The sequence below is a fragment of the Dromiciops gliroides genome, chromosome 2, assembly GCF_019393635.1.
Source record: "Dromiciops gliroides isolate mDroGli1 chromosome 2, mDroGli1.pri, whole genome shotgun sequence".
Classification (NCBI taxonomy): Eukaryota; Metazoa; Chordata; class Mammalia; order Microbiotheria; family Microbiotheriidae; genus Dromiciops; species Dromiciops gliroides.
In genome coordinates this window covers 394,708,636-394,720,847 of record NC_057862.1, presented here as the reverse complement: position 1 = coordinate 394,720,847, position 12,212 = coordinate 394,708,636, and the positions used below count along the sequence as shown (strand labels likewise).

Here is a 12,212-nt window from a genome sequence, read left to right as displayed (position 1 = left end):
ATTGAATGCAATCCAACACATTTATCACATGCCCGCCATATGTAAATGAAGTGCTAGCCCCGGTTTATACACTGAATTAGGTGGCATGTGATGTAACAGCACGAGATGAATTAGCAACCCCATCTTCAATGCTAGTTTGTACCAGGCCAGGCTACACTTACTTCCCTCTGTCTGGAACAGAGTCTTTCTAAACGTCTCCCCCACTTTTGAAGGCCCAAGACAATTCAGAAATTCTCCTCTACCAAATGCCACTTTGAAGGAACCAATCATCCTCCCTCAATGACAGGAAAGAGAAGAACACTGTTGCTATGGAGGAACCAATAATACAAAAGCCATTATGGTTAGACTCTATATGATGGTATTGGCACATGGAGCAGTTAGATAGCATAGTGGGTAGAGCACTGACGTCACTAGGACCTGAGTTCAAATCCAGCCTCAGACACTTGCTAGCTGTGTGACCCTGGGCAAGTCACTTAACCCTGGTTGTATTAGTTTCCTAATCTGTAAAATGAGCTGGAGAAGGAAATGGCAAACCACTCCAATATCTTTGCCCAGAAAACTCCAAATGGGGTCACAAAGAGTCAGACACAACTGAACAACAACAATAAGCACACTATATCCATTTATGCCAGAAACAAAAGCAGAAACAGCATCACATTATAAGCAAGACAATAGAACACAGAGAAGCTGCCTGGTGCAGTAGATATGGCCCTGGCCTTGGAATTAGGAAAACCTGGGTTCAAATCCTACCCTTGGACACTTACTAAGTTTGTGATCTTGAGCCAGGAAACCCTGGACTTGCATGTCAACTCTACCACTTACTGGCAGTATGACCCAGGGTAAATCACTCATCCTCTCAAGTATCCTCCTCTGAAGGATGAGGTGACTGGACTGTCTTCTGAGGTCCCTTTCCACTCAAACATTCTGCAAAAAGATGATGTTCCCATTGACTTATCCAAACCATTACCAGGCTTACACCACCAAGGAGATCAAAGGAGGAGGAAAAGGACCCATATGCACACACACAAAAATATTCAGAACAGCTTTGTGTAGTGGCAAAGAACCGGTAACTAAGACAGTATCCCATCAAGTCGGGAATGGCTAAACGAACTATGGCATAAGAATGCAATGGAGTGCTCTAAGATAAGAAGAAAAGAGATAGTTTTAGGGAAATCTGGAAAGACGTGTTATGAACTGATGCAGAACCTGGGGAATAATTTCTATAATAACAACAAAATTATAAATTTGAGAGACCTAAGAATTCTGATCAACACTTAAAAGTGATTTCTGTGGATGCTCTGAGGCACAGAATGGGAATGCTTGAAAGAAAGAGGCAAATGAACCTGTAGCCTGAGATATTTATAATATGGAAAAATGGAACATGTTGTTGCTCCTTAAAGAATATTCCCTCCTGCCTCCTCTGGAGGAAAAATCTTCCCCAATCCTGAAAGACCTGAATAGGCCAGGGGCCTCTGCTCTGCTCTCATGGGACTTGTCCTGAAACAGGGATGGTTGCTTCCTCTTCCTATTCCCAATCACATATCTTGGGAACAAGTTTCCTGACCTCCTCCCCACCTCTGTCAATGATTCTTTGGGACCCCATGGCAAAAGGGTTAACTATAAAAAGGACCCTCTCTTCAAAAGGGGACAGATGGTCACGCTGCATGGGGCCCCATCCCAAGAATGCCAACGGAAGCACATCAAGGAAGCTCTGTGCTGAAGGGCCACTCCCTGCCAGCTTGGCTAAAGAAATTTCATAGCTACTTTATGTTTATGGGTTACTGGGTACTGGATGGCAGACAGGCCATAAACCTCTAACAAGAATTCAAACAGAATCCTCATGAATAACCTCCACAGAGCCAGGGCCTCCTGGGGCCAGCCCAGGGGCACACATGTTGCTAAATACACCGTCCCAGAAAACACCTGGAAGGACGAGAAGGGCTAGGGTAAAAATCCCCCAGCCAAGGCTGCCATGATCATGGATCCTCCATCTTCTTTCTAAGAACCTGGTTTCAATGACCCTGTCGGCTTCTCCCGCTTTGGGTGCAAGCAGGCATTGGAGCGATTCCACTCTGGGTCCTGCCCTCTTTGACACTAAATGACAATCATTAATAATGAATGACAATTCTCTAAGACTCTAAGTTGAAGAGAAAAGGTGCCACATCTGCATTTGAGAGAGAAAGTTCCATACCTGGAGGTCTCTACACTGTTTAGATCACAGGTTCAGTCAAAAAAAAATATATACTGGTTTACATTAATAGGGATCCTTAAGGCTTATAAAGTACCTTATGTATATTCTCATTAATCCTGCCAGGAAGGTGTTACAAGTATTATTATTCCCATTTTACAGATGAGGAAAGTAAGGCTTGGAAATGGGAAGTGGTTTGCCCAAGGTCCCATAAGTAGTAAATGAAAGGGCTGGGACTTGAACCCTAGTATCCCAACTCCTCATCCAGGCCTCTTTGTGTTCACTATATCAGGCTAGTTCTATGCCATGTGTCTCCAGATGAAGGCAGAAGACCATGGGGGAAAGGGACAACAACCTGGGCACCTTCTCGTGCTATTGCATTGCCACATTCTCCCCACAGACCTAAACTATCCCCCCCCCCCACCCCAGGTACCATGAAGCCCTTGGTCTATTGCCTGCAGGACACACCCTCTCAGTTTTTCTGTCTGTGAGATGGCTTGGTTGTAATTCTTGGTCTTAAGTCAGGAATGTGATAGGTTGAGGGAAAAGAAAATGGACCTGAAAGTCAGGAAGCCTGGGTTTGGATCTTCCCTCTGTTCCTTATCAATAATAATAATAATCAATAACTAATTTAGATATAGCACAGTAAAGCTGACAAAGTGCTTTCCCCACCACATCCCCGTAAGCCGGACTCTGCAGTCCCATTTCAAGAAGAGGAAACTGAAGCTGAGAGCAGGTCAGACAGCTAGTAAATGACCATAACCTGCACTCAACTGCAAGTCTCCCAAGTCCAATGCTCTTACTGCTATGCTGTGTCCTACAAAAATAACTGTGGGCAAATCACAACCTCGCAGGGTCTCAGTTTCCTCATCTGTAAAATAAGGGAAGTAGATAATGACCTCTCAGGTCCCATCCTATGCATAATGTATGATTCTGAATCTGGAGTCCCAGGGCCTAATCCCAGCCCTTTTATTAATACCCTGCATAACCAAAACCAAACTACTTTATGCCCCTGGGTACCACCAGTAAAATGAGCCTAGACACCTGTAAGAACTCTTCCAGTTCCAAAGGGTCATCACTTTTCTAAGGTCCCTTACAAAGCTCTTACATCCTATTTGTTCTTTTTCTAATATTGGGGGGGGTGGACTCTGGTTCCCATGTTAGTTGACAAATAGCATCAGATCTGGGCTCAAGATAAGTGACCAGGTATTTATTAAGTACCTACTATGTGCACAATGCTGTACTAGGTACTAGAACAGATATAAAAGCAGAAAAAAAAACAACCTTGGTCTCTGCATTAAAGAAGCTTATAGTCCAGCAGTTCTGACTCTATCTCTTTGTTCCTGATGGAAAGTTAGGGTTTTACTTTGGAAGGTGTGCTAGATTTGGCATTGGACAACCAGGATTCAAGTCCTGGCTCTGGCACTTACTGTCTGACCTCGGGCAATCAATAAACAAGTAGTTATCAAATACCTACTGTGCACTAGCCACTATGCAAGTACCTACTATGTACCAGCTACTATGCTAACTGGGGAGACAAAGGGGAAAAAAAAGCAAAAATTGTCCCTGCCTTCAAGGACCTTATACTCTAATGAGGGAAACAAGTATGTAAATAGTTCATACAAGATACACAAAGAGTATGAAAGAATGAATAAAGGAAAAAGTATTTCTTGGGCATTTTTCAGGTACAAAGGCTAAGCACTAAAGAGACAGTCTCTGCTCTCACATTCTAATGTGGAGACAATATACATAAGAGGCTTGAGCTACAAGTCAGAGTAAATGAAAAAGGTAACCTAAGAGGAGATGGCAGTAGCAGCCCCGAGGTGAGAGATGGGAGGCCTCATGCAGAGGGCTGGGTTTGAGCTGAGTCGTGAAGGGTGAAAGGCATTCTAAGAAGTGGAGATGAGGGTCTGGTATCACAGGCATGGGAAACAGCTTCCACAAAGACAATGAGCCAGGGGGCTGAACAGCAAGAAGGGTGGATCAGAGAGTGTGGGCAGGGTAGTAACATGTAAAAAGGCTGGAAAAATCAGATGGGGCTTGTTGTGAAGAACTTGAAATGGCAAAAGGGGAATTCAGTTTTGATCCTAGAAGCAACAGGACCTCAGCTTTCTCATCTGGCAAATAAGGGGATAGATCTCATGGTTATTAACCTGGAATCCATAAACTTTAAGCAATGTGTATTTCATTAACTATTTAGGTATCATTGGTCTCCTTTGCAGTTCTATGTATTTTATTTTGTGCATTTAAAAGTATTATTCTATGAAGGGTTTCTTGTCAAGAACAATGACACCAGAAAAAGCTCAAGAGGTCCCTTTGAATTCTATGTTCATGAACAAATGGGATGACAAGAGATGATAGGGGAAGGAAAGGGAGGGCAGGGTATTTGCACCCACTTTAAGGGTCCTGTATAATCAATCAATCAGGAAGCATTTATTAAGTGCCTACTATGTGCACTGTAGGTACAAAAAGAAGCAAAGGATAGTCCCTACCTTCAAGGAGCCCTAGGTTAAGCATGAGGAAGCCAGCTGCTCCCAGTTCCCCTGGGGCAAACAGCCTATTTGTTAGGTCTATGGAATGCCATCCACCGCACCTGAGACACTGAGGAGCTGGCAGTAGGGAGAGAGGACAGACTATTGAAAAATCGCACAGGACTCCACAACTCAGCACAGATTGTCTCTGATTAATAGCATCATTGTTCCAGTCGAAGAATGTGAAAAATCTATACAGATCTCACAATCCAAACACTCACGCCTAGCCCACTCTGAGCAGAGTGTGGACAGGATGAGCTGGGAAGAGGAATGGGTTGAAGTTGGGCTGATTTGGGAAGAGGGAAGGGGGAAGCCACTCCAAGGCAACCTGTGGCTCAAGTATCTATTCCCCCTTACCTGTTGGAAAGAGGAATTTGGTCTAGCTCTCTTTGCTTCAGGGAGGATGGAGGGAGGGGAGGAGGATAGGAAATGGGTTTGTCCATAACTTGTTTTAATGACTACTCATAATTTGGGGGGTCTTAACCTTCTATGCCACCATGCCTCCCCCCAAAAAAGACTATGGGAAATGATGAAAGTTAGTTTATCTCCATAGGACATTCCATGAGACTTGATCACTCCCTGCTAGACCTGTGTCTCCCACTGTCCTACTATATCCAGGTCAAATCTAGTTAAATGAACATTAAGGGCAACCCTGGAGGAGGGAAAGATGTTACCACAGAGCTACCTAGAGCTGGAAGTAGATCCAGGGGAGGGTGTGTGACCAGCTGCAGTCACACCTACATTAATCACCTAGTGATGGCTAGAGGCAAGGTCCTGTGGTTGCTTGTATGTATGTATGTCAGCCATACATAATATATATTTTTAATTCAATGCAGTAGTAAGCCCCTTGAAGGCAATGATCATATCTTTTGCTCCTTTGTAGCTTTCATGGTACTCAGTCCAGAACTTTGCATACAGGAGGTCCTCAGTAGTATGTGGTCATCATCTTGGATCTTACCTTTCCCATGATCTCCCTTCTCACTGGCATAGAAGCCCCTCTACAGAAAACCCAACATAGCCACCCAGCCTTTGCTAGAGCACTTCTCCCGAAAAGGAACTCAAAGCTTCCCCAAGGCAGCCCCATCCTTTGATTGAACAGTTTTGATCATTAGCAAGTTCTTCCTTATATACCAAGCTCCAATCTGCTTCTGTGAAACTTCCCCACACCGGTGCCACTTCTCTCTACTGAAGCAGCACAGACTAAGTCTGCTTTCCTCCCTGCCACTTGATGAATTCGCCCTCAATTATCTGAGCTCTGTTCTGAAGTAGGGGAAGCTCCTAAGCAACCTTATTCTCTCTTCATAAAGGTAGAGGTGACATCTTCCAGCAGAGAGAACATGAGGTAATGAGGATATGAAAGCACCAGAGCTTAACACAGTGTCCAGCACACAGAAGGCACTTAATAAATGCCGGTTGACTCATATTCTATAAATATAAAATAGTTTTCAAGGAACTGTGGCATGATTGGTAGCAAGGTAGCTTCCAAACCAGGAAGACCTGGGTTCAAATTCTACATTGGACAAATACTGACTTGTGACCCAGGTGCTCTCCTAGCCATGGCCATCCCTTGGTTCAACCCAAGCTGTGGTTGAAACTGTCATCTCATAATGCAGAAATAAGTTTGATGTGATTATACATATATAACCTATATCAGATTGCTTTCTGCCTTGGGGAGAGGTGAGGGTGGGGGGAGGGAGAAAAATTTGGAACTCAAAATCTTATGAAAACAAATGTTGAAAACTATCTTTACATGTAACTGGAAAACAATAAAATACTCTTATGATTAAAGAAAAGAAACTGTCATCTCTATCTCAGGCTGCTGGGGATTTTCCATCCAATTGGACCCTGAGCCCTCTCTGGATTTCCTCTACATGCTAGTAGGAAGAGTTAAGGACACCTTTGGTTTCATGATGTTTGTTTGTTAATTTAAATCAAATATTTAGTAGGCAAATTCTGATGGCAGAAAGTGAAGAGGAATTAAGAAGCCTCCATGAGGGTGAAAGAGAAGAGTGTAAGAGCTGCCTTGAAGCATAACACGTAAAAAATGAAGACCTTGGCAACTGGTCCCATCACTTTGTGGCAAATAGAGGGAGAAGAAATAGGAGCAATGTCATATTTTATATTCTTGGGCTTAAAGATCACTGCAGATGAACCAGAAGAACATTGTACACAGTATCACCAACATTGTGTGTTGACCTACTGTGATGGACTAGATTCTTCTCACCAGTGCAATGGTACAGAAGAGTTCCAGGGGACTCATGATGGAAGAGGATCTCCAAATCCAGGAAAAAAAAAAGAACTGTGGAGTATAGATGCTGAATGAACCATACTACTTCTTTTGTTTTTGGTGCTGATGTTTAGCTATTTTGAGGTTTGTCATCATTGCTCTGATTTTTCTCTTATAACATGACTAATGCAGAAATAAAATAAAAAAAGATCACTGCAGACATCGACTTTAACCTTGAAATGAAAAGATGTTTGGGCTTGCTCCTTGGAAAGCAAGCTGTGGCAAATCTTGACAGCATGCTAAGAAGCAGAGACATCACCTTGCTGATAAAGGTCCATAGGGTCAAAGCTATAGTTTTTCCAACAGCATGTACGGTTAGGAGAGTTGGACTGTGGGAAAAGCAGAGTGCCGCAGCATCAACACTTTCAAACTGTGGTGTTAGAGAAGAAATTTTGAGTCTCTTGGACAGCAAGGAGATCAAATTAGTTAATACTTAAAGAAACTAATCTAGGCTGTTCACTGGAAGGTCAAATATTGAAGTTGAAGCTTAAATACTTTGGCCATGTAATGAGAAGATGGGACTCACTAGAAAAGACCCTGATGTTGGGAAAGATCGAAGGCAAAAGGAAAAGGGGACGGCAGAGGATGAGATGGAGAGCGTGTCATGGAAACTAGGAGCATGATGTTGAACAGACTTTGGGAGATAGGGGAGGATACATGGAGTCATGAAGAATCAAACACAACTGAGCAACAATTCTAGGCTAATAAGTGATGTAGGGGACATGGGGTTGGACTTGGAGACAGGAAAACCTGAGTTCAAATCCAGTCTCAGGCATTTACTAGCTAGATGACCCTGGGGAAGTCATAACCTTTCTCACCCTCAGTTTCCTCCTCTGTAAAATGGTGATAACAGCACCTACCTCACAGGGGAAAACACTTTACAAACTTTAAAGTGCTATGTAAACACTAGTTATTGTTATCATATTTTTGTTTTCTGAATGTCTGTTACTACTGTGACATTAAAATAAATTAACTGATTCCTTTTAAAAATTTATTCTAATGGGGAAAAACAAGGAACCCACAGACCTTCTAAATTCCCAGTCTTCCTCAGAACATGCTTAAATAACACTGGAATTATTTCAAAATTCCCAACTTCTCTTTCACCTCATTCCCAGCTCCCCTCCTTACCCTCAACCCATCCCCAAACTGAGGCAAATTGATTAGGTGCTACATTGTAGGTCTCCTTCCCACTCTCCATGCCCAGGCTTTTCCATTCACGGATAATTTCTCTGGGGCCCCTGGACGTCAGCTTCCAGAGACTCCTTTTTTCTATCTCAGGACTGAGAATAATGCCTTACAGGCTGTCTCTAGAAGTCTTTGGGTGAAGGAACATGGACAATACGTGCGGCTGGGAAGCAAACGTAGCTTTTCTCTACCCTGGTTTCATCCAAAGTTAAAGTCTTGCCTAAATATTTGGAAGGCTTCAGCCCCTTGACCTCAGAGAGATTTTACTTTCTGAGGCTCAGTTGGGAGTGAATGAGAAAACACAATCCCAATCCAGGCACAAATATCTGCAGGACCAGGTCTCTGATATGCCTGGCATTGGGCCCAACATAGTCTGGATAAATGAATCATCATAGATCCTCTTCAGAGTCAGTAATTATGACTCCCTTTTCTACTTAGGCCTTTGCTAGAGCTTCCAAAAAGTCATAGCTACAAGGTGACCAGACTGGACCGATAGGTGTTTTCCAAATTTGATCTGCCTTCCCTTGCCTCCATACATCCACACAAGCCCTGCGCCAGGTCTAAAATGCTCTTTCTTCATCTCTGTTGTTCTCCATCTTTGTCTGCCTTCAAGGCTTAGCTCAGTAGCCTCTTATTTCACAAAGCCTTCCCTGATCTCAGTTCCCCCTTATACACCCCCCCCTCCCAATTATCAGTGCTCTCTGCCTCCTTGCTTTTCCTTGTCCTGGTCTTACTTGTGTAGACATGTTTTCTTAGGAGAATGCAAGCCCCCTGAATGCTGGGACTGTTTCATTTTTGTCTTTGTATCCCCAGTGCTTGGCACATAAATAATAACATTGAATATCGAATGGGATTGAAATGAATTGGAGGAGTCTGAAGATCTGGGTTTAGGTCTTGTCTCTGCCATTTCCTAGACATGTGGCCACCAAAAAGTAATTTCCCCCCTTCCAACCCATTTCCTCATCTGTAGAAATGCATATAATAGCCTAGTTTGCTTTGTGAGGTTGTTGTGAGAACACACACACAATTTAGCAGTGCCCAGCACATAGTAGGCACTTAATAAACGCTTTCTGATTGACATTCTATAAATATGGGATTTTTTCAAGGTACTATGACATAGGTGATAGAGAGCTGGCCTTGAAACCAGGAAGACTTTGGATTTAAGTTCTAAGTTGGACACATCCTGGCCGTAAGACCCTGGGAAAGTCACTTAACTTTCTGTGCCTCTAGACAGCTCTCTAAGGCTATAAGTTATAGAGAAGATGGCAACTTGCATTGGTAAGAGGACATTTCCTCACCTGGGAGTTCTGAAGACCAGTGAAATCATGGGTCCAGACCCTATTCCTAACCCTATTATTCACCACTAACTAGAATCAGGAAATGAAGGTGAGTCCCAGCTTTTCCATCTATTAGCAGTGTAACAGTGGACAAATTGCTTCACTTATATGGGTCTCAGTTTACTTATCTGTAAATTAGGACTAATACCTCTCTATTTTATTGAGCTATTGTAGCACAAGATGGAGGGTATATAGATGAAGTGCTCTGTTAGTTGTAAAAGTTCTTTCCTCATGTTAAGGTTTTATTATCACTATTATCACTAATAATAGCATCTGAATACTAATTTAGGGGCCCTTTCCTAGAGGGAGATTAAAACCAGCAATGACAAGGCCAAAAACATGACAAAACAGGAGGAAGCAAAGGGAAACAAATGGAGAATCCAGATGTTGAATGGAGAATCAGGTTCTGAGTCTGGGAGACCTAGCTCAAGGTTGGGCTGGTTTACTAGTTTAAGGGAGCAAAACTAGAGAGAAAGTCAATGACATACCTGCTCGCCCATTCTTCCAGGCCGACCCGAGTTCCCTGGCTCACCCTGCAATGAGACCAGGAGGAATGTCACCAGGGGATTGGAGAAGGAAGGCCAACCATTAGTGTCCGTAGCTGGACTGCAGTCCCCAAGCTCATGCCCATTTCTGATTCCTTCATGGAAAACTCAGATGCAGGACTCAGGAGAACTTGTCAGCCCACCAGTCCAAAGCTGTGGAATAAGTTGCCTTATGCAAGGGGCTTTATGCTGTAAATGGCTCTGCTTTCCAGTAGTTTACCATTTCATACAGAGTTAGCCTGGCCTCGGATCATCATAGAAAGAAGTGTTAGACTGTAGAAAAACATTTACAGAAGAACATTGAGCAGGATAAGCCAAAGATACAGAAACTAAGAGTTGATTGTGTCTAGAGTCAGTGAGTTGGCTCAGTGGATAGAGTGCTGGGCTTAGCATCAGAAAGACCCGAGTTCAAATCCGCCCTCAGACACTTACTAGTTGTGTGACCATGGGCAAGTTACTTAGCCCCTGTTTGCCTCAGTTTTCTCAACTGTAAATTGGGGATAACAATAGCACCTACCTCCCTACCAGGGTTGTTGTAAGGATTAAGTGAGATAATATCTGTAAAGTGCTGAGCAGAATGCCTGGCATGTAGTGGGTGGTCTATAAATGCTTATTCCCTTCCTTGCAGCTGATTGCTATCTCCAGATTTTCCAAGATTTTCTGTCATCATTTAAGGAGAGCAAGAATTAAGGGACAGCCTAAGTCCTAGATAACTGGATTTAAAATTTAGAGCCAGGAGGGACCCTAGAAGTGATCTAGCCCAACCCCTTCACTTTACAGGTGAAGAAACTGAGATCCAGAATGGCTAATTAACTTGCCCCAAGATCACACAGGTCTCAGTCCTAGGTCTTCTGACTCTAAAGCTAGTATCCTTTCCATTCTGTCAGTTCCCCCATTGCAATGGATCTCAGAGCCTCCTTCCACTTGGCCTATGTCCATGATGACTGTGTCTGATGCATACGGCCCCATGCATAAGACATGCTAATTCACAGCATGGTCTGATTTACTTCAGAGCCCTGGGCATGAACATTCCACAAGGACATCAGAAATGCCCCCTGGGTCTGCTCCAGTAACCACCTATTCCAGGAATATGAACATCAACCACTAGTGGAGGCCACAGCTATCTTTTATGACTCAAACTTCATGAACATCCTGTGAAGAAAACAGGGCTTGGGAATTAGCAAACTCAAATTTTAGTTCTGGCTTTAACACTTACCATATGACTCTGGGCAACTTAATCCCCCATTTCTGCCTATGTAAAAGCAAAGTCTTGGACTAAATGACATTTAAGCTAGGACAGTCTACTGATTTCTCAAACACCCATCAATTGCTTTAATTAAAGCCATTATGATTCTATCATGTCTGAATTTGCCATCCCTTCTTGGTCTTGCCTGACTTGCTCCTGCAGTCTGGAGGTAGAGTGGCTGTTACTTTAAGGTCCAGAGGACAACGGGGGGTTGGGGGGATAAGAAACCTCAGCCTCCCTATTCTCCCCCCAACTCCAACATATCCACAAGGCCAGTGACACGGAAAAGCAGGCAGACAGAGAGGGGAAACCACATGGGTTTGTAAAACAACATGTAATATGCTAAAGGCTCGTCATTCCTTTTGCCACAGAAACCAAGCCAGGATGCATGGAGAAAAAGGGTCCAGGCTTCTGTGGGGATGCTGACCACAGGCTGCATCTGGCAAGGAGTTTTCCCGATCCCTTAGACTTAAAACTTGACTGAGCCAATTGCATTTACAAGCCATTCCTGGGTATTCCACACAAAATGCATCATTTGCATACCCCTCCATTTCCCCCCAACAAACACTTTCTCACAAAGTTTGGGGTACAAGTGCCTCCCCCTCACAGATTCCCATCTACATGAAAGGGAGCAGAAAGCAGAGGACAAGGACAGCAAATCACTCATGAGACTTGCTGCTTAATATTGAGAATCATGAAAAAACCCAGACCTGGCTCTACCACTTACTAGTTGGCATCTCTGGGTCTCAGTTTCTTTAACTATAAAATGGGAATAATAATTTCTGTCTTGCCTACATTGCAGGGTTGTTGTGAGGAATGAATGAAATCAAGAATGTAAAAGAGCTTTGTGACCAAAGAGTGTAAGATATCACCCCAAGTTATCAGAATCATTA

At 43.4% G+C, this 12,212-nt stretch overlaps 1 protein-coding gene across 1 annotated transcript in view; it reads right to left on the bottom strand.

The window, feature by feature from the left end:
• The window catches only part of COL27A1 (collagen type XXVII alpha 1 chain), a 257,922-nt gene that overhangs the window by 104,644 nt on the left and 141,066 nt on the right, over positions 1-12,212 (bottom strand). The window contains 1 exon segment of the mRNA XM_043989157.1: positions 10,017-10,061. Within this exon segment, the coding sequence (XP_043845092.1) occupies positions 10,017-10,061 (45 nt within the window).